The sequence below is a fragment of the Vombatus ursinus genome, unplaced genomic scaffold, assembly GCF_900497805.2.
Source record: "Vombatus ursinus unplaced genomic scaffold, bare-nosed wombat genome assembly UNPS02014791.1, whole genome shotgun sequence".
Lineage (NCBI taxonomy): Eukaryota > Metazoa > Chordata > Mammalia > Diprotodontia > Vombatidae > Vombatus > Vombatus ursinus.
Window position 1 is genome coordinate 49,026,694 of NW_020954569.1, and position 23,921 is coordinate 49,050,614.

Below are 23,921 nucleotides of genomic sequence, written 5' to 3' on the forward strand. Positions count from 1 at the left end.
GAGGGCAGGACTGTTTCATTTATTATTATTATTTTTTTTTAAATTTCCAGTTTCTAGCATCTAATGAGCACTTGATAAATGTAAGTTGATAATTTATTTTTGTTGTTTAGTCATTTTCAGTCATATCCAACTCTTCATTTCTGATTTTGAGGTTTTCTTGGCAAAGATAACTAGGGTGGTTTGCCATTTCCTTTTCCAGCTCATTTTACAGATAAGGAAACTGAGGCAAGCAGGGTTAAATGATTTGTCCCGGGTCCACAGTAAGTGTTTGAGGCTGGATTTGAACCCAGGTCTTCTTGACTCCAGGCCTAGTGCTCTATCCACTGTGTCACTTAGCTGCCCATGATTAATGTATAGTAGTCAATTGATAAATATCTTTTGATTGGTTGTAGTGTGATGCTGAACTGCATAGCCCCATCTTCTCCTATGGTCCTGGTCATGTTGCCTGGGAATCAAGGTGTTTTAGATGAGACACCCTCCTACCCTCTAGTTTTGGATGGATAATGTAGGGGGAAGTTGGAGTCCCTTGGTTACTAGGCTAAATTCTGAAACCTATAGTTCAGTCCTTTGTTGTCTTTTTTTCCACTTTGGTGGAGATTATGACACCAGTGTTTCTCTTGGTCATCTCTCCTGTTTGGCAGTATTTTACTTTGTGTTTTCCATTGTTTTTGAAGGAGCTCATCTTGGCTGTGGAACCATTTTTGTCCATATTTCCTAGAGGTACTATGTCCCTTAATCTTATTCCCCTGTTGTCTGTTCCCCTTTTGCCCTTCCCCCTTAGGTGTTAAATTTTAGACTTTGCTCATTTCCTTGTAGAAGTTGAAATGTACTCAAATAGACATATAGATTTACATATTACTGTTGAAACTTCCTCAAAGTTCTCACAGTATTTTCTTAGATTTAGATAGCCTCTACATTTATGTTTGAAAAACAGTAAAGCACATATACATAAGACATTATTTACTCAGTCTGTAAGAGTCATGTTAACTCATTTATTATATTGAGTCATAACTGCATGTTTTACGAAGCTAATAAAGACCAGTTTTTGAGTTTTTGGTATACATATGGATTCTCACACCCCTTACAATAACTCTCTGGCTCCCTCTAGGGTTTGTAGCCCACAGGTTGGAAACTGTTGCTTTATGGTAATGGTGAAAGCAATTAAAGGTAGAAGTCTCCTGTGTTTAATGTGCTGTACAGAATTTCTACAAACAAAAAGATTTTAGTGCTCTAAATGAAACCCCAAAATAATGGTATTTCTGTGCCTGTTTACCAAAGAAGAGTTCTCAAATTCTAGAAGTTTTTTTCCCCAATATTTAAAAGTGTCATTGTGTTAGTGTACCTAATAGTGGTGAATAGCCATGAAGAAATAAAATTCTTATTATTTTTATTTCAAAATGTATTTATTTTGTTTAGTCAACAAATATTAAGGACCTGCTATATGCATTGTACTGTGTTAGGGACAATAGGAGTTTTAAAGAATAAGAATTTTGTTGACATAAAGGAACTCAAAATAATTTACACCTAGTTCCAAAAATGTATCATGCCTTCAAAGGATAAAAATCCACTATAGTGTGTATAAGGTCATAGAGATTTAAAATATGGTGTCTTCAATTTCAAGAAGCATTATTATCTTACTGTAACAGGTCATAGAAATCATAAAATTTGCATTTTGGGTTCAAATATTAGATTGGTAATCATTGATTCAGATTATTTTCCCAGAACTTGAGAAGACTGAAACATGAAATAACCAAAAAGAATTATGAAAATATTATAATGATTCTCTGACTAGAGAAATCTCTAAATAAAATCTATTTAGAATGGCAGAACTCTTAATTTTTACAATTTGGGTATCATTATGCTCCATTATAAAGCCTAGGACTACCAATAATCGTTGTGATTATTAATACCGGGATGAATATAAAGAGATATAAATCATGGCTCTTGTCTTGAAAGGATGTTAGCTTCAGAAGGAGAGGTACTTCATCTTTATCATTTATTCAGAGAAAGATTGGTTGAAGTCACCCTGGGCAAACATAGTGTCCCCCCCCCCATTCAGATCACCAGTAAGTAGCTAAGGCAGCCTCACAGACTGACCCCCTTCTTAATCTGTTCAATAGGTTTTTCCTGACAACTTTCTACCCCCTAGCTCTAAATCAGTGCTTCAGTGGACCCCCCTTTCCCTCCTCCCCATATACACTTCTTCCTCAGACTTTATATAGTACTTTATAAAGTTAAATGGAGCAGCTAGGTGGTACAGTGCATGGAGTGCTGGCCCTGGAGTCAGAAAGACTAGAGTTCAAATGTGATCTCAGACACTTAGTAGCTGTGTGACCCCAGGTAAGTCACTTAACCCCTTCCTGCATAAAACTAGAGAAGCAAATGGCAAACCACTCCAGTGTCTTTGCCAAGAAAATTCCATGGACAGTTGGTCCATGGGATCATGAAGAGTTGGACACTACCGAACAACAGATAATATTTTCATGTAATATTGCGTATTGTAGCTATCTGTGTTGGTGTCTGAACTCCTCTAAGATATTTGAATGCAAGGACTAATCTTTTTTAAAGTTAGTGTCTCCAATGGCACTAAGCAAGGTTCTCTGCTCACTTTTATACTTTTGAAGCATTTGTGACCTCATAAATGTTGGTATTTAGTAGTACAAATTACTACCTATCTGCAACTTTTCGTACTTTGTGTCTCTTGTTTGTGCCCTCTTGCAAATTCTCCACCAGAAGTCTACCAAGTATGTTGGGGAACCTTCCTCTAAATCTCTTTAAGATTGTGTGGATACCAGTGAAGCATACAAGTTCTTTACCTTGTTATAGCTTGAGAACTAAAAGGGACCTTAGCAGTCATTTGATCCAGTCTCCTCATTTTATAGATGAGTATACTGTGACCCGGAAAAGTTAAGTGACTTACTTGTTCATGGTCACACAAAGGTAGCATTTGAATTTGATTTGAATCACAGGTCAGTCCTTTGACTCTGAATCCAGTGCTCTTTTCACTATACTGTGAAGCACGTAGAGATGGCATGACTTGACCTCTCTTCTTCCCCCTTCCATTAGTAAGCCAGATAAGACACTGAGTCCTTTCCCAGTGGGGGAAAATATGGACTGTCCTTAGACCAGGAGTTTTTAACCTGGGGTCTGTGAACTTATTTTTAACTATTTTAATATAGTTGATTTCTTTTGTAATTTAATGTAATTTATTTTAAACATATAAAAACATTCTGAGAAGGGGTCTATAGGCTTCACCAAACAACTGTAGGGATCTCTTGCACAAAAACGATTAAGAACCCCTGCCTTAGACATAATATTTTAACAAATATAGATCCAATATTTAAGTAACTGTTTTGTGTTTATAGAAGTCAAAAGCATTCTAGTTTTTTTATCATAACATTGAAAAACAAAATGGGAATTTTGATTTTTTTTTTAAATGGGATAAAATGTGGCAGCACTGGGATAGGTGTTTTAAGTTTTACTGCCTCATTTAAGTTCTTTTTTAAGAACTTGGGAATCAGGGAGAGGAAACGCCTATATTACATACTTTGTGGCTGTTCAGTTGCACTATTAACTGAAGTTTCCTTGTACCCATTTAACAGTGAGAAGTGGGAAAATTCAATCTCTACCTCTTCCTTAGTGACCAGCCCAAATAATTTTCTGGTGGTATGATCTTTTTTGGTTAAGGTGCTGTTCTTTGTTGGGAGTGTGCTACAGACTTTTTATCTCACTATGTGTACCTATTGTTAAATAAATGTTATTGTCACTCAACACAAACATTAAATATTTACAGTGTTTAGAATTTTGTATTGGAATAGATAGCAAATTTAAATAAGGCTCATTCCTGGTTCTAGGACTGCATGTGGTGAAGTCAGGGTGAGAGAATGGAACAAGAATCCCAGGATGGGGATTGTTGATGAATGAAGATAGTTAAGAAGAGCAGTACCCGGTTATGTTCACTAGACTTGAATTCAACAAATATATTTTAATTGCTTTTTAATAATGTCCAAGGAACTTGGAATGCAAAGAAAAAAGAACTGTTTGCTCTCAGAAGAGTTTATATTCTACTGGTGGGGAGGGGGTTAGAGACATTACATATACAGATAAGAGCAACTTGGGGGATCAGGAAAGGATGCACATAAAGGTGGTAGAAATGAGTTGGTCCTTGAAGGAAACTAAAGATTCTCATTTATCTTTCCTGATACCCTCGAAGTGTTGCCTTGTGTGTTGCTGTTCGGTCATTCAGTCATGTCTGACCCTTCATGACCCCATGCACCATAACATACTAGGCCTTTCTATTCTCCACTAACTCTTGAAGTCTGTCCAAGTTTCTGTTGATTGTTCGCATGATACTATCTATCCATCTTATCCTCTGCCATCCCCTTTTCCTTTTTGCCTTCAGTCTTTCCCCGTATCAGCCTTCAGCTTTGTATTTGATGTTCCAGTGAATAGCCTGAATTAATTTCTGTAAGTATTGACTGATTTGACCTCCTTGCTGTCCAAAGGAATTTTCAAAAGTCTTCTCCAGCACCACAATTCTAAAGTGTCAGTTCTGTGGCACTCAGCTTTCCTTATAGTCCAACTCTCACAGTCCTACACTGCTACTGGAAAAACCATAGCTTTGACTGTATGGACCTTTGTTGGCGAGGTGAAGTCTCTCCTTTTTAGTATGCTGTCCAGATTTGCCATAGCTTTCTGTCTTTTGATTTCATGGCTGCAAATCACCATCTGCAGTGACCTTTGAGCCCAAGATTATAAAGTCTGACACTGCTTCCATTTCTTCTTCTCTATTTGCCAGGAAATGATGGTACCAGTTGCCAAGATTTTTTGATGTTAAGCTTCAAGCCAGCTTTTACATGCTCCTCTTTTATACTCATCAAAAGGCTTCTTAATTCTTCTTCACTCTGTCATCAGAGTGGTATTGTCTGCTTATCTGAGATTGTTGCTATTTCTCTGGACAACCTTAATTCCAGCTTTTGATTTATCCAGCCTGACATTTTGCATGATGTATGCTCCATACGAGTTAAATAAGTTGACAGTGTATAACCTTGTCGCATTTCTTTTCCAATCTTAAGCCAATCAGTTTGGTTCTAATTGTTGCTTCTTGGCCTATATGTAGATCTCTCAGGAGACAGTTAAGATAATCTAGTACTCCTGTCTCTTTGGGGACTTGCCACATTTCGTTGTGATCCACACAGTCAAAGGCTTTAGTGTAGTTAATGAAGCAGAACTAGACGTTTTTTCTGGATTTCCCTTGCTTTCTCCATAATCCAGCAAATGTTGGCAATTTGATCTCTAGTTCCTCTACCTCTTTGAAAACCTATTAGTAATTCTGGTAATTCTCTATTCATGTATTGCTGAAGCCTGGCCTGCAGAATCTTAAGCATAATCTTGATGGCGTGTGACATGAGTACACCTGTTTGGTAATTTGAATATTCTTTGGCATTGCTCTTCTTTAATATTGGAACATTAACTGATCTTTTCCAATCCAACGGCCACTGTTGTGTTTTCCAGATTTGCTGGCATTTTGAATGCAGCACTTTAACGGCATCATCTTTTAGGGTTTTAAATAGCTCAGATGGAATTCAATCACCTTCACTAGCCTTATTGTTAGCAATGCTTTCTAAGGCCCGCTTGAGTTCTTTCTCCAGGATGTCTGGCTCTAGATCAGCAACTACACCATAGTGATTATTGGTGATATTAAGATCATTCTTGTATAGTTCTTTTATGTATCCTTGCCACCTCTTCTTAATCTTTTCTATTTCTGTTAAATCCCTACTCATTTTTGTCATTTATCATGCCAATTTTTGCACAATACTTTCCCTTGATATCTCTAAGTTTCTTGAAGAGATCTCTTGTCTTTCCCATTCTGTTGTTTTCTTCTGTGCCCTACATATCTCCTCCTTTCTACACTCAAAATCCTAGAAAAAGTTTATTTATATTTCTTAAATTTTCTTCTCAGGCAAGGTCCTTCAGCTTGAAGAGTTGGGGGAGGTATTCTATGGGAGGTTTGAGAAAGAAGAGGTTTTGAGCAGTCACTCTGGTAAGTGGAATAAAAAATAGATTAGGGAAGTAAAAAGATTGCCTGACGATTAGGTAACATAAATTCATAGTAGGCATAGATTTTTACCTGATATTAGGTCACTGTCATCTAGCATTTAAGTGCTTGCGATGTGCAAGGCACTGGGCTAAGTACTAAGAATACAAACACAAAGTTGAAAGAAAAATAGTCCCTGTCTGTAAGAAGGCTACATTCTAATATGGAAAGGGTCCACACAAACTGGAAAGGGTGGGGAGGGAGAAGGAGAAGGTACTTGTGAATGGATGTGATGGAGAAAATCTGAAGAGAAAAGATGACCTCAGGGCTTTCCTTACAGTGGAGGTTCTGTGAGGACCCAACCAATTGGAGGAAGTGGCCGCTAAGGCAGACTGTGGTATGTGATAAGGCCTGGAGAAGAGTAAATATCCTGGGTAGGGAGGCCGCTCTGCCATTGTCCAGAGAGTCAGGAGTGGAGGAGCCTAGAGAGGAATGAAGACCTTCGGACTTTGCCTTCTTTTAACTTTACTAGAAATAAGAGACTATAGAATTAGCATAGATTTAAAGGATTGACCCAGCATCATTATTTAAATTGTGAGAGACCCCAAATGTTATCTGCTCCAATCCTATAGTTTTTACAGATGAGGAAATGTTCCAGAGTCACCTAATGGTAACTGGGCAAGGCTCTATGCAAAGTGCTTTTGGCTTCTGTGTCTTGGTTGTATTTCTAGTTTCAGTCATAAGGAATATAAACCTCAGTTATTTCGCAGTGAGAGGTAGTGCAAAAAGAAAAATTTCTGGATCTGGAATCAGGGAAGACCTAGATTTGAATCTTGACAGTGATTTATGTCACAACCACATAACTGTTGTATGGCTTCTGCTGCTTGCTTTTCTTGGCTTCCTTCAAGAGACAATTTATAGCCAGCTTTTGCAGAAGGCCTTTACTTTCCAACTACTAATGACTCCTCTTAGAAATTACCTTTGATCTTTTCTCTGTGTATATTTTGTATATACATAGCTTTTTGCATGTTCTCTTCCCCTTTTGAACGTGAGCTTCTTGAGATCAGGGACTTTTTTTTTTGCTTTTCTTCGTAACCCCTAGAGTTATAAGTCCTTAATAAGTCCTGCTGAGTAGAAAATGAGAATAATAATATGTGTAATATGTAGCTCACAGAGTTGTTGTAAGGCAGGCACTTTGCTAACCTTAGAAGGTTGCATAAAGGTTATTTTTTATTGTTAAGCTTGTTTCTTGACAATATATTGATTGCTTCGAGAAAGTAACATAAGGGAGAGTTACCTATTTTGGAGGTTTAAGAAGGCTTTTTATCTTGCTTGGATCCAAGTCTGTGGTCCCTTGATTTTTGGGAGAAGCCTTGTGTCCTACCCTGCTCTCCTGACTAGACTAGGGACCCATCCATGTGATTCTTTCTAGTTTGGGGGCGGGGGAGGGTTATTTATTTATTTTTTGTCTCAATTGGGGACTGGGAAGAGAAGCAAGGGTGTTAGTCTCTGACCTTTCTGGGGACAGGAAGGAAGAAACCTTTAACAGTTACCAGGGATGGTACAAGGAGTTGCCTTAAGTCTTTTTGTCTTATGCAGACCTCTTTACATTTAAAATTTTGAATGTGCTCAAGCCAGGCTTCCTACTCTAAAAGGTGGCAAGTATGTTTTAGTTTTAATATATAATATTAGGAAGAAACTTTGGGTGAGTTCTAAACAATCCTAATAAAAGGTAGTAGAAGCTCACATGTGACTTTTGGAATTAATGGAATCATTTGCCCAAAATAAGTGCTACTAGGAAGAAAATTTTCTAGGTAAGATGCTTGCGTGGACTCAGAGAAGGCCAGCTACCCAGATAAAAATCCAATGAATGTGTTTTAGGGGTGTGTTGTTTGAGTAGTCTTTTTTTTTAAAAAAAATAGTCTTCAAGGTGTTAGGTTAATTTTTATATACACTTTTATTAATTTGGCTATGAATATTATATAATACAATTTAAATGCTGTCAATTGCCAGATATTTGAGTAATTATGACTGAACTGCCTGATATTTTAATGAAGAATTTATTTGAATAAAGCACACAAAGATACTAAATGATAGAAATCTTTTTTCATAAAAGTTAAAACACAAATCACTAAAATCAATAGATGAAATGAATATGAAGTACCCAAGAGAGCAAATTATGTAAAGTAATTGTACCCCTCAGCCCAAGGATGCCCACAGAGTACTCTGGGTTTAAAGGACCTGTCTGGATCCATGCTGGGGACCTGAACTCATAGTCAGGTGCTCTTTTGCTCCTTAATTTCCATATGTAGATATTCCCAGGAAAATCTCTAAAAGCAAAGCTTTGGTATGGCTAACATCTAAGGTTTTTCAGTGTGCAATATGGTTATCAGGTATAGGACAGCTTATATCCTCCACTAGAAGTAATTGTAAAAGAAGAAAAGGATTCACAGACATTAACACACAAGAAATTTTAAATAAAGATCAATTTTATTCAGTATATTCCTCCTACAAATTTGTGGGACTGTGACTGCATGCTTTACCTTGACCTCAGACCTTCACTTTTGGGGCAATTTAAGGTGGTTATGGAGCTTTAGAAGAGTTTAGATAGGCATGTTCCTTATTTCTTGACTTTAGGTCTATATCTTCTTTGTGACTCTTGGCAGTGCGCCTCTTTTCCTAAGAAAAGTGCCTCCCTGAGAAGGAGGGGACCTTTCTGGTTTCCTAGAGCAATTGAACTCCAGGTGCCCTCTCTGATCTCCTCCATAGTAGTTGTCTTGCTGCCACTCAGACTGCCCTCTCCTTTCTCCCCCTTGTAGCTAAACCACAGCTGCCGCCTCAGGTCCTGGGACTATTCCAACCCACGGCCAAACCTTTTTGGACAATCTTTTGTACATATAAACTCTAGGTAAGTTTCTTCATTCTTTGAATCACTCCTCATATGAAATAGTTTTGTTAGTCTTTACTGTCCTAGTTGTCCTTTTCTGAACACATTACTTCCTTTGATGGGAGCATTCATCCATTAATCTAGCATAAAATTTTATGTGGCATGGTGAATGGGGAGTTACTTCTGATTCAGAAAGATCTTGAAAGTCCCTCCTTTGACATATACTGGCTCTGTGATCCTGGGCAAGTCACTTAACCTCAGTGCCCCCAGCCAACTCCTGTAACACTCTCAGAGTTTCAGAGAATGTGTTCACATGCATTGGTTTAGGACGTTTCTCACCAAGAGTCCTTTACACTGAAGGAATACCTCTTTCCTCTCCACACCCCTCGGGGGAGGGGGAAAAGTTTGTGATGGGTTTTATGGTTTTGTTTTGTGTTTTGTTTTTTGTTTTTTAAAGCAGCTTCATCATACTTTTGGCATGTGCTGAACTCCTTTACTGTGTTTGTGTAATATATTTATTTTAATTAATATCACTGCATGACATTGTGTTTGTTTGTCTTCCTTCAATTTCATCTTGTTAGCTAAGGCCAGCCCTTTCAAATTTTTTTGAATCTTGATTCTGACATTTAAGGTATTTTAAGTTTGCAAAGTATCTTTTTCCTTTGTATTCACCCAAGTCTTTAATAAAAATGTTTCATAGGAGGAAAAGCATAGCACCTTCTGTTCAATATATCAAAGAACTCTTTACATATTGGCATCAATCAATTACTTTTTTAAAAACATTTGTTATGTACTTACTAAGTATAGGATTTTGGATTAGAGACATGCTATTCTATCACGTGCTCATCTGTCTTCTTCTACTTGTCAGGGACCTTTCCTGCCTGCAGGGCACAGAGAGACCTTTCATGCTCCCTATCTCCTGTCTCCTGAGCCTGGTGTGCATGTAAAGGATTGGATAAGAGAGAAACACTTAATCCATCACCTTTTTCCACCTCTACTCCCCTCCCCCCCAAGTGGTCCCATTATTGCCTGCGATACTTAACAAATACCTAGAAAAAACTCCAAATTTAGACCAAACCTCTAGTGATGTTAATAACCCATCTGAACTAATCTGTCAATGATTCACAAAATCGCAACCAGCATAACCCTCCCCATCCCAGTGATTCTGAGCTCAAGTTGTCATTATTCAGACTCTTCCTTCCTTATTCCCACCCCCTTCAACCAAGTCCGTCAGTGTCCCACTCTAAAATTGCCTATCCCTTCCATTGTACTGTCTGGAATGTGTAAGTAACAAACTTGTTTTTATCTTAAATCTTTTCTTTTTCCACTCTTTTCATCTGCCTTTCATTGAGACTTGGCTTCTTCCTAATGATACAGCCTCCCTGACCACCCTTTCCAGAATTAGTTGCAATTTCACTTTTGTCCTCTGGCTCATTGATCAAGGTAAGGGAATTAGAATACTCCTTACTTCCCATTTCCACTTAAAAGCTCACACTGTATTTATTACACTCTTGACAGTGATATACAATTATATTCTCCCCTGTCACTATTGCTATTTCCCCTGAAACAGATTTCTCTCAGGTTGTCTACTTCTTATCTTCATTTCAGGCAGAATAGTAACCTAGATTCATTTTCGTTGGTTCCCCAAGAGCAGGACTCTATTCTAGTTTGATGTTTTTTGAATAGTGAATTCTTCCTGTTATTTCCTGACAGATAACTTTCAGAGAATCAGTTATATCTAAAGCCTCTGATTTCTTAATTCTTAGAAATCTTAGGATCAATGAATTTCCAAGTAAAGGTTTTATTACCTTAAATGGGCTAAAGATACTTTTTCTTTTAAATTAATCTTCAGAAGTGTTCCGTACTCTGTTTTAAATTGTTCTGTTTTACTCCCAAGCCTATTTCAAACTGTTATCTCCTGTAATGTGTTCCTTGTATGTACTAAAACAGTTTTTCAGTTAATAGGATCTCATTACCTGATTCGTTTAAAGTTATATTCTCTCAAAATATTAGTTTCTGTATTTAGTGAGCAACTAGAATTGCAGACCAAAGGGAGAGAAACATCTGACCTTTTGGGTCTCATTCTTCTCCAAGGGAGATCTTAGATGGCGTGAAGAAGGGGGATAGAAAGCTCTCTACTTTGGCCATCTCCCTTGCTCTCCAGGTCTTACTTGAATTCAAGTTTGATCACTCTGAGTACTCTTGGGTGGTGGAAGAAAATCTGGAAAGATCCATGTGGTCATTCCCTAGTCTAGTAAGGAGGAAGGATAACCCAGAAGATCATGTTACTGGACAGCAAAATTCTCCTAAAAACCTTCTACAAATGGAGATAATAAAAAAGTGCTTATATTTTAATACAGCATAAACCATTTTAATCTCTTTCAAAAATTTCCCTTATAAAAAAGACATTTAAAGATAATGGTGTTATAGTGGAAGGAGTGCTGTAAGGTGATCTGGGTTCGAATGCCTCTTTAGATACTAGCATTGTGACCATGACAAATTAAGTTAGGTAGTTCCGCAGTCTGTTTCTGCATCTATAAAATGGGCCTGATTGTAATATTTACATTACTTAGCTTACAGGGATGCTGTGAGAAAATCACATTGTAAACTTTTAAGTGCTATATGAATGAGTTTTTAATTTTTCTCTTATAGTCTTAAAAAGTTACATGGTGTACTAAAAGGTTAAATGATTTTCCCATAATCACAAAGTTAGTGTGTGTGTGTCAGAGGCGGGACTTAAACCAATACTCTTTGTGACATCTAGGCCTTCCTTTTATCCACTGTACTCCATTGCCTGTCTCATTATAACTATCTTTTGATCAGGCATTTATTAAACATCTATTGGGTGCAAGATTCTGGGAATACAAAGTAAAAAAAAAAAATCCTTACTCTCAAGGAGCTTACATTCTATCAGGGGAGACATCATATGTATGTAAGTATTTAAAATACATATGCAAAACAAACCTAAGTTAATCTTGCATTGGGAAACATTAGAAGCCTTCAGTTCAATTAACAAGTATTTTTTAGGTAGCTACTCTGTGCTAGGCACTATTCTAGGCCGTGGGATACAAAGACCAAATAAAACAGCCCCTTTCTTCAAAGTTTACATTCTACTAGGGGAAACAGTGGGTACATTTAGAATTGAATATAAGCTATTCAAAATAATTTCCGTGTGGATAGCTCAGATTAACTATGAAGTGCAGTTTGTTAACTATAGAACCTGGGTTTCAGAGGGTATAGTGTCTAGGGAGGAGCAATTAAGTCATTTTGAGTACTATAAAAACTCAAATTAACCACCAAGGACCTCTGAAGGAGGACACTATCTCCCTCTAGAGAAACAACTGATAAACAGAAGTATGTATTGAATGATTTTACATATTTGTACATATTTGTTTCTAATGGTAGCCATCTCTACGCTGCAGTGGGATGGGGAGAAAAAGAAAGTTACATTCAATATTGTGCAGTGATTTTTTTGTTTCAGGCATAATTGCATCTTTCAATTCATTTTTATTAGTGTGTTGGCCAGAGAAGTTAGGCTAAAGAAAGAGCGTTTTAATGACCCAGCAATATTACTACTATGTCTTTACTCTCAAAGAGATCAAACAAAGAGAAAAAGGTCCATATGTACTAAGAATGTAGCAACTCTTGTGGTGGCAAAGAACTGGAAACTGAAGGGGTGCCTTCAGTTTTAGAAAAACTGAATTTAGGAAAATTTAGGAAAAGCAAAACAAGTTTTGGTATGTTTATGTGATGGAATACCATTGTGCTGTAAGAAATGACAGTGGGGTTGGTTTCAGAGAAACCTGGAAAGACTTGTATGAACTGTGAAAAAAAGAGTGTGAAGTGAGAAGAACCAGGAGAACAATTTGTAAAATAGTTGGTAATATTATAAAGATTGACAACTTTTTTCCTAAGTTTTTTATTTTTGTTTTTAACATTCATTTAAAAAAAATTTGTGTTGCACATTCTCTCCTTCCTCTACTGACTGAGAAGGCAAACTATGAAACCCATTATGCATGTTAAGTCATGCAAAACATTTCTGTATTAACCATGTGGGGGAAAAATCCAAGAAAAAGAAATTGAAAAAACAATATACTTTAATCTACAATCAGAGTTACTAGTTTTTCTCTAGAGGTGAATAACATTTTTTTATCTTAGGTCCTTTGGAATTGGAAGACAACTTTGAAAGTCTTAGGAACTGTAATCAACACAATTGCCAACTACAGTTCCCTCCCTTTCTTCTTTCCCTTCCCCTTTCCTTTCACATATATGTGTGTGTATATATATGTATATACACAGATTTTGTTTCTCTTGTTTTCTCAGTTTGGGAGGGGAGATGTAAAAGGGAGAGATTGTGGATCAGAAAATAAAATAATTTAATAAAAGAAAATAAAAGTATTTAGATGGCTGTATGTTACTTTAGTCAGAATTTTGGGTTGGGTTTGTACTCTTGAGGGAAATGTTAAACAGCTGGAAATTTCAGAATGAAGCCTCCAATTTGGCATTCAAAAGGATATTGAAAACATTGAAAAACATTACTTAGATCTGTAAAACCCAGGCAATAGAGAGCTATACTTTTGTCCTTAGGATAATCTTGGCTATGTATTACAAACTATATCTCTTCACTGTCACACAAAGGAATAGTTCATTATGGTTTCCTAGGAAAAATTTTTAACATTAATTTTTCTTAATTGAACCTGATTTTAAAAAATTTATACGAGCTTGGGAGAGAGGTATTTACAATGTTGGATGGCAGAATCAGGATTTAAAATCTCAGTGAGCTAGAATGATGAACAAAGCCTATAAGATGAAATATAGGTGGCATAATGAATGGAGCATTTGAGTGGCTGAATGTTAGGAAGACCTCAGTTGAGTTTTACCTTTGACACTTACTCTCTCTGTGACCTTTGTGAGTATTCCATTCCCAGAGTACTCTTGCCCTATCTTCACCTCTTGACTTCCCTGGGTTCTTCATGTTCAACAAGAAGCCTTTCCTTATCTCCCTTAATACCTGTACTTTCCATCTACTGTTATATTGAATTTAGCCTGCATATATCTTGTTTGTTCCTAGTTATTTTTATGTTGTCTCCTCTATTAGACTGTGAGCTCCTTGAAAGCATTCACTGTTTTTTGCCTTTCTTTGTATCGCCAGCACTTAGCACTATGCCTAGCACTTAGTAGGTACTTAACAAACCCTTGTTGACTGACTTAGTGATTGTGGGAGACCACTGACTCTTGATTCAGAGGACCTAGGTTCAAATCTTGGATCTGATAATTCTTGACTGACCTTGTTCAAGTCACTTAATCTCCCCGGACCTCATTTTCCTAACCTATAATATAAAGGGATTGGACTATAAAAGATGTCATTTAGTTAAGATCTCCCATTTTACAGGTGAGAAAACTGAGACCCAGAGAGGTTAAATAACTTGTTCACAGTTTATACAGGTTATAGTAGTAAGTATCAGGACTGAGATTTTGAATCCAGCCTCTACACTAATTCCAGTGGTCTTTACCTCGCTCACATGTACTCTTGAGTTAAATGACCATTTTCTCCCAAGCTTCCTGTTATTTCCATTTCTTCTTTTGTTTAGAATCCAATCTGAAGTAACGGTTATCTTCTAAAGCAGATTTTCATCAGGACAATTTAAGGATTTCTAGCATGCTTAATTTTGATAGATGGGCCTCATGTTCTTGGATTTAGAATTAAACTTGGCTTCACATCCTTGCTCTGATGTATATTCACTGATATGTTGTCCAGTATTTAATCTTTTTGATTCAGTTTTCTTACCTGTAAAATGTGGGATGTGTAAAATGTGTAATTTTTTGACAACCTCTCAAATGACATATAAAAATAATGCACCCAAAATATTTTATTAGTCTTCAAATGCTAAATAAACTTACTTCGATGATATTGATGGTTAGATAATCTGACATCAAAACTATTCTTTATTTCAGTGACAGTTTTTTTGTGTTATGTATCAGGAAATCACAATCTGTTTCCTCCTTCTGTCAGGATGGACTTTGTTGGATCCATGATCTCACTGATACAGATACTCCCTCCAACAATGCAGACTGCAGGCTGACCATACCCTCTCACTTTGTGCTACTCTTGTCCATGTGCTGCTGTAAATCTTTCCATGAAGTCTAACAAATAGAATAATAATAATGATAATAATAGAAACTGCCATGCATACAGTGATTTAAAGTTTACAAAGCTTTAACTATATTATCTCATTTGATCTTTGTAATAATCCTTCTAGGTAGTTATTATCCCCCTTTGCAAATTATGAAATGGAGATTCAGAGCAGTTAAATGATTAGTCCACACTCAAAACCTTGGAATTGTGAGAGGGGAAACTCAAACTTGATTCTCCTTACTCTAAGTCTAGAGCTCTCTCTATGATACCACACTCCTCCTCCAAACTTATATCCAAGTATCATCAAATATAGACTCCACTCTCACATCTGCTTTGCTCATCTTTGTTTAGTCCTTACCCAAATGTTCTCTACTGGGGTTCTTTCTTCAGTTTTGTGCATTTGTGGAATTTGGAGACCCTTAACAGTAGGTAATAAATTAGAACCTTGAGTTATTGCCTAAGGAATATTATCCCAAAGGACTAGAAAAATATTCTTGGGTAATTGGGTGATTTCTCATGTCTGTCTGTAAGTCAGAAGGCTGCCTTGAAGGATATTATGATAGAATGATTTGCAATTAAAGGCACCAGATACATTGTTGATTTTGTAGCACATAACACTCATGGATGTGATTATTTTGGTCAGAGAATTTATCAGATGCCAGTTATAATCATTCAGCAAGCACTTATTAAGTGTCTGCTTTGTACTAGGCACAGAGGATACCAAAAAATTAAACAGACTCCAAACTCAAGGAGCTTATATCTTCTATAGCAGGAGAAACAATTACTTACATAGACCAGTACAAAATTGTGGATCCACATAATTGCCAGGTGCTAGCCCTACTTAACCAAGGAGGTGTCCTTACATTGGTTCTCTTTGCTATGTTCCAATCATGTCAGAGATGGTCCTCTTATACTATACAACCAGATTGGATTAGTGTTTACTTTATGAAGTTTAATTTCTTCATCATATTTTCCCTGGCTTACTCAATCCAAGATTGAGTTTATACAAATATTTATTTCATAGTAAATTAGACAAAGAAGAATACAGTAGTATAATTTATTTAGTATAAGAAAAAAAATTGCTTGTAGCTTAAAGTATAACTTAAGTTCCTTTTTAATGCTTTTGTGTTTAATATACTTCTTTCTTTCTTTTCTTTCTTTTTTTTTTTTTTTGGCTAGGCAGTGGGGTTAAGTGATTTGCCCAGGGTCACACAGCTAGTAAGTATTATGTGTCTGAGGCCAGATTTGAACTCAGGTCCTCCTGAATCCAGGGCCAGTGCTGTATCCACTGCACCACCTACCTGCCACTTAATGTACTTCTAAAGAGGAATTATGGCATTAGATCAGTTGTAGTAACTATATTTAATTTATATGTTATGTACCAACTATACCAGCTATATTTATTATATATTATATACCAACACAGAACTGTTTTGTGTCAATAAAAAAAATGCTGTTCCTTAAGAATTTTTTATAAAAATGGTCACTTGTGTTTTTAGGCTTATTTTGAATATAAAGTTCATTGACAATTACAAATGTCTAATCTCATTGGTGTCTTTTTGGAAAGCTAAGTAGAATTCTTATGTTTCAAATATCAAAGAATTTTAATTCTTAAGTTATATTTATTGAAGTTTCAAATATGCACCAAAATGAAATAGTACAGGATGTATACGATAATCTACACTGACTTTTTGCTATAATGTCAAATGAATTACAGAGTTTGTCAAAACGTGGTATTTTGTGACCTTTAAGTGTAGCATACTTTAGGCTATTCATTTTTTTTCTTTAAGCATAATTTAAGCCTTTTTTTTTTCTGCTCGGGGAAAAAGGACTTTCCTATTTTATGATTGTACAGAATCAGAAAGATCACTGTATCATAAATTTAAAACTGCAAAGACCTTAAAGGCCATCTCATCCAATCCCCTAATTTTATAGATTAGGAAGTAGAGTCTCAGAGAGGTTAAGTGATTTGCTCATGCCCTCACGTTAGTAAGCGGCAAAGACAAGATTTGAACCCAGGCCTTGATTTCTGTTGCTTTAGTGTTATTCATGAATGGCCTAAAAAATTCACCTGATGGCACATCTTCTGGTGATGAATTTCTCCGATTTCAAGTTAGGACTGATTCTTGATAGACAGGCATGAAGTACCTTGATTGAACTGTCCATACTCACCTCTGTCCCAGCTTGATGAGACCTTTCAGTGTCTATTCTCTTTCATTTAAAAATTCAACTTTATTTTGATTTCAGTTCTCAATTCTCTCTCTCCCTTTTCTCCTTCCCTTCCTCATTGAAAAGTTGAGAGAAACAAAATCTATTAAAATATGTATAGTCATGCAAAACAAATTCCTGCATTAGCCATGTCAAAAAGAGAGACAGACGTATACTTTCTTCTACACTCTGAGTCCATCATCTCTGTCTCTAGAGGTTGGATGGCTATTTAATCATGAATTCTTTGGAATTATGGTTGGTCATTGTCTTGATCAGAGTTGATTATCTTTACAATATGATTGTGTGAATTTTTTTCTTTGTTCTGCTCACTTTACGTTATATCATTTCATACAGGTCTTCCAAGGTTTCTCTGAAACTATTCCCTTCATCATTTCTTTAGACTTTATTCTCCATTGGCATATGTGACAGTGGAGTCTTTCAGAATCCAGAGTCACTTCCATGTTGTAATGAGACGTGAATGGAAGACTTTAGTGGAGTTTGTGGAGTTTCTCTGTGTATACACAGAGAACTAATTAATCAGTGTACAGAGAAACATATATATGTAAGGTGTTATTCTAAAGTTATGAGATTGCTGTTGTTTTTGTATTAAACCAACATACTGTCATAGATGTAGCTAAATGACTATTCGACTTCAAAGTTATAGAATTTAGAGCTGGAAAGAATCCTATAGAGCATCCAGTCCAGCCTCTTTATTTTAAAGATGAGGAAAATGAGACTCAAGAGAGGCCAAATGGCTTCCTGAAGGCCCTGAAGTGATTCAGACACAGGATCTCAGACCTCAAGTCCTATATTCTGTCCCCTGTAAATCATCACTCTCATGATACTGACTCTAGGTACTTGCTCATTTTGGAAAACTGTACTTAAGCATTGTTATTTAGTATTGGATAAATACTGTAGAAAATATTTAAAATATTGTGGTTGTTTAGTTTTAATTTCTTTTGGCCATATACTTCATGTACTTCAAATAATTACAAATGACTTAAAAGTGACATAGTCATATCACTGGGAAAGTTATATTGCAATTTGCCATAGGGACTGGTAAGTATCTCATAACAAATACAAATAGACTTTTTAAAAATGAAAAATAGTTTCTTATGAAAATAATTCTGGGAGTTCCTTGCTTCCCAGAGTTTTAATACGTCTAAAAGTAATGGTCATTAAGTCTATCTGCATGCCTTTGACTTGTCATTTTTAAAGCTAATAGTCAGAAGAGGCAGCATATAGGGTAAAAGAACAGGAGTAGGGTAGATGATGATGCACTGGGAGCATTTTTTGTTCTTTTATAAGTATCTAGGTTCTTTGTTTACCATTTAATTGTCTTATGTTGCAAAAATTCTATTAGCCTGATATTACACAAAGTAAAGGAGAAGCTACCCAGGTAGACTTTCACTGAAATCCACTATAAAGAATTCACTAATGGTTATGCAGTGGTTTGTAGCCTTTTCCCTTGTAAATAATATCATTAAAATAAAATTTTAATTTCTTAATGTTTTGTTGATTTCCTTATCAACATTATAAAATTTTTTTGTCTAACGTAACTTAATTAAAAATTAAATTTAAAAATGTATAAAGCCATACATACATGCAGACTTGTTTATCTGAGGCCTTCCATCAGAATTTTTTTTTAAGCTGGTACAATCCCAACAGTTTATAATTGTATCTTAGTCTATAATTCAACTTAAGGCCATTGTTATTATAATGATTGATTTCACTTAATGAACTTTTAGATTTGGTATTCTTGTCTAAATCATGTGAACCTGAACTTTTCTGGGCTATAGTTTCCTTATCTATTTAAATTGGCAGGGGGAGTCAAGCCACATGATTTCCAAGATATGGTCCTAAGTCCTACTTTTAAGAAAATTCAGTAGGTTTTGGTAATAAGAGACGCCAGGTAGTTCAGTGAAGAGAGTGCCAGGCCTGGAATCAAAAAGACTTGAATTCACGTTGGACTTAATACACTGCTACCTATGTGATTCTGGGCAAGTCACTTAACTTTTGTTTGCCTCAGTTTCCTCATCTGTAAAGTGGAAATAATAATAGCACCTACATCCCAGGGTTATTGTGAGGCTCAAATGAGATACCAGTTGTAAAGTGCTTAGCACAGTACCTGGCACATAGTAGGTGCTATATAAATGTTAGCTACATAAATCTCTGAAAAAAAAATATTGAAGTGAATTGGATTGAAAAGTTTCTTAAATTCATGGTCTGCAGTTTTAAGTAGAAAACAGTGTATTTGGGGGCAAAAATGAAGCATTTACAATGAGTTTTAGGTGATAAATCTACTGTGAACATTTCTTGGTCAGGTTTAGTACTAATATAAAAATTTGAAGTGAATAGTATGTTAATCTTACAATTTGTTTTCCTAGTTTTCTGGGTTTTTTTTTGGTTAATTTGAAGTTTTTTGTTTTTTTTTCTCATTACAGGTTGTGAAGGTGATTTCTCATGAAACTGATTTGAAGTTATCTTGGAGATATTTCTATATTTATATATTTTAAAGAATTTTTGCATTTTATTTAAAGTGCCATGAGAAAATTTGCATATTGTAAGGTGGTCTTAGCCACCTCCTTGATTTGGGTACTTCTGGATATGTTTCTGCTGCTTTACTTCAGTGACTGCAACAAATGTGATGAGAAAAAGGAGAGAGGGCTACCTGCTGGTGATGGTGAGTTAATTTTTAGAATTTTGAAAAAAATAGAGTGTAGCATGCTAAAATTATATTTGCATATTTTAATACTTAGTTGGGAAATGTATATACTTAATATTAAAAAAAATCTCTGTTCCCAAATAAAATGATAAATTCCTGGCTTTGTTAGGTTTTTGATTAATTCTTCCAACAGTTAAAGATAGGGAAGAGCAAAACATTCAGTGTGCTTAGCTATTATCTTATATTGTATGTTTATTATTTTATTCAAATGTTATCATAATACATTACAGTGTGAAATGCTAGATAAATAGAGATGATAGTTACTTCTTGGTCACTACTTTAAATAAAAAATATACAAAATTAGTCAATGATTAAATTTCTTAATATATGAAGTCTGCTAATTATATTCTCAGCTATCAACAGGAGAGAGAGCTCCTACTCTCCTATCTCATTCCATAGGGAAAAGGAGCTTAATGATGAGAGTTCTAGACAGGCCACTTTGCTAACTAGAACAACTTAGATCTTGCCATCTACATCAATCATAGAATCTGGTCCTGGTAGTTGAGAATACTACAACCCTTGAAAAGTAGGGGTAGGATCAGCAAGAAATCTGATAGAGGAAATAAATCTGAAATGCAAATATAAAATGAGTCTGGGTAGGTTAATAGTAGTTATCTACAAGCCGCCATATTGCATTGCAGACCTAACAACTTTAGTTTTAAATTCCATGCATTAGAACATCATGATTTCATTAGCATATCAAGTGTTAGAATAAAAATAATTTAACATTTATGTAACCAGTAATTCAACTGTTCAAACTTTAGATCTTTTAGTGTTAGGTTATGGAATATGTAATTCAGAACTTTTTAAAGGAACAGTAGTATAGCCAGTTTTTCTGTAGATACTTCAGTGCATCTGCTATTTTAATTGAGTTTATAGTCAACTTTTGGTTGCCTGCACTAGTGTGCTCCAAGCTAATATAAACATGAGATAATTTTCTGTGTTATTTTTTGTTTTATTTTGTTTCTGGGAAGCTTTGTTTTTTCAAATTTTTAACTTTGTTAGAGACAGGAATGGTGGATATAGGGCCAACCTTGAAGCAGGAAAACTTGGTTGCAAGTCCTGCCTTTGAAGCATACTAGCTATGTGGCCGTGGGCAAACCATTTAACTTCTTCGGGCCTCTAGCAACTCTAAGACAGTTATCACAAAGCTGCAAAGTTGTGAATCTGCATAAATGAAGAGAATTTCCATTGCTGGAATTTCCCACACTGATTAAATCACAGGTCTCCCACACTTTCTGTCTTGATTTTAACAGTTCTTTCTATGACTGGTACTTCCAGTCATATCTTTTTCCATGTGTCTGAGGCTGGATTTGAACTCGGGTCCTCCTGATTCCAGGGCTGGTGCTCTATCCACTATACCACCTAGTACCAACAATCAATGATAATTAGCATTTATTAAGCTCCTACTATGTACCAGACATTGTGCTAGGCTGCTATGTTATTGTTGTTCAGTCGTGTCTGACTCTTTGTGACCCCATTTGGGGTTTTCTTGGTAAAGATACTGGAGTAGTTTGCCATTTTCTTCTCCAGCTCATTTTATAGATGAGGAAAATGCCCAGGTTCACACAGCTAGGGTGTGTGTGTGCGCGCGTGGTGTGGTATATGTGTGAGTGTGGGTGTGTGGGTGACAGAGAGAGAGAGACTGGTATTTAATAGCTTCATTAGGTAACAAAACCCATATACCTTTTGTTGTTCTCTCTCCCAGAGAGGCTGAACTTAACTTCCTTATATTTCTTTTACTTAAAGCTCCTTCTGCTTAAGGTTATTTTATTTAACCTTTATATTCCTTTTTCAGTTTTTCATTGTGATAAACAAAAAGATGAAGAAAAAAGTCAGTTTTTGTATTTGTTCATGTCAGTCCCATGTTGTTCTTGTTTTTCATTCATAGTGGAACATTTTTGTCTTCATCCTTCTATAGCTCTCTAACATTTAAAGCTAGAGCTCCTCTTATTTGGATTTCTTTTTTAATTACTTCCTTGGGGCAGCTAGGTGTCGAAGTGGATAGAGCTCCAGCCTTGGAGTCAGGAGGACACTTAATAGCTATGTGACCCTGGGCAAGTCACTTAACCCTGATTGCCTCACCCCCCCCCCCCAAAAAACCCCCATTACTTCCTTAACAGCTATCTCTTTAAAAAAAAAAGCCAACTTGACTGAAATAGATATTTGATCTATCTAGATATCTAGTGTAAATCTTGGAGTTACAGAAAATCTGAGGTTTACCAAACAACTTTTTAAAACAAAGTTAGAACTTTAAACACATATTAAATGGGTTTTCTTTATTTTTACATTTGATGTTTGTGGAATTCTCAACATTTCAAGATTGACTATACTAGCTGACATTTGTGTAGCACTTTATAGTTTACAAAATGCTTTATTTCAGTTATGAAGAACTGCCTCAGGAAAAGTTTCTAAAATAGACCAGCTAATTTCTTAATGAACTGAACAGCTATAATTGTTAGGAAGCTTTTTCTTATTTCCAGTTGAAATTTATATTTTTCTGAAATTTATCTGTTGTTGCTATATTCGTGGTCTGGGGCAAAGTTCAAATTTAATAATCACTTTAGTGTGATGACCTTTCAGTTACATGAATACAACTCTCATGTATTTAGGCTCAGTGTCCCTAATTCCTTATTATACCTTTCTTGTATAATTCTTCCCTACACAATTTCATGCAAGCAATACCTGTAGCTGAGCACTTTTGGCTCTTATTTCATTAAATAATTCATATTAAGTGCATACTCTATGTAAGACGTTCTCGGTGCTAAGAATTCAAAGGTCGTTAAAAAGTAATCTTGTCATTTTGGACTTATATTCTACCAACTGGGATCTGATATGTATGTATAAGTATAACAGAAGGTGGGATGTGTTGGAGACAGGACTCTAGAAAGATTTGAGGAGGGAGAGAATACTTAGCTTCATATTAAGAAGTAGTACACGAGCTGAACTTTAAAGAAAGAGAATTCTGAAAGACAGACATGAGAAGGTACATGCGAGTTGAGGGATAAGCAAGAGTTAGAAGTGAGTAGAAATTTTCTTTTACTATGCAGTGGTGGGTGATATCTTTAAGGAAATGATATGTTAAGACTCAAGCATTGTAAATATTAATATGGCTATTTATGAAAGGTGGTTTGGAGAGGACACAGCAGAGACAGTGAGATCAGCTAAGAAGCTACTCAGTAGTCTAGGAGAGAGGTAATAAGGCCTTGACATAGATCGGTAGCAATTTGAATGTGAAGGATATTGAAGAGATAGAATCAAAATTAGTTGGCAGTTGATTAGATATGATAGGAAAGGGATAAGAAAGACTCTAGAACTAGCTGTGTGACCCTGGGCAAATCACTTAACGCTAATTGCCTCACCAGAAAGAAAAAAAAATAAATCTAGAATTACTCTGAGGTTGTTAGCCTGTGTGCCTTAGAGGATGGTGATGTCATCATAGAAAAGCGTGAAGGTAGATTTGTTTTGGATCTATGGTGTTTAAGGTACTGCTGGGTCATCTATGTTAAAGATGCCTGACAGGCAGTTGGAGATGCTAGATGGAAGTTTAGGGAGGAAATTGAGGGTTTTTGTGGTTTTGGAAGTCAGCTTTATATAAGTGAACATTGAACCCATGGGAGTAGATGAGAACATTGAGATAGATAAGAAGTTGGCCTCTGACAGGACTTTGGAAGTCACCAAAACTTGACACACAAGAGGATAATAATGGAAAGGAGTTTGAGAAGGAATTCTTTGAGGTATGAGAAGCCAGAGAGGAGTTATGAAAGCCCAGGGAAGAGAAATATTCTAGATAAGTGAAATGGAAAGAAAGATATCATTCTAATTAAAAAGTCATTGGTGAGGGGCAGGTAGGTAATGCAGTAGATAGAGCACCAGTCCTGTAGTCAGGAGGACCTGAGTTCAAATCCTGCCACAGACACATGATACT

General features: G+C 36.0%; 1 protein-coding gene across 2 annotated transcripts in view; it reads left to right on the forward strand.

Moving 5' to 3' along the window:
• Positions 1-23,921, forward strand: part of GALNT1 (polypeptide N-acetylgalactosaminyltransferase 1) — a 158,089-nt gene that overhangs the window by 35,592 nt on the left and 98,576 nt on the right. The window contains exons 1-2 of one of the 2 annotated variants that reach the window (XM_027868942.1): positions 8,857-8,945; positions 19,713-19,951. In XM_027868942.1, the coding sequence (XP_027724743.1) occupies positions 19,813-19,951 (139 nt within the window). In that variant the 5' untranslated portion in view covers positions 8,857-8,945; positions 19,713-19,812. Of the gene's footprint in view, positions 1-8,856; positions 8,946-19,712; positions 19,952-23,921 lie in introns of those variants that run through there. The other variant, XM_027868941.1, reaches the window with a different exon arrangement.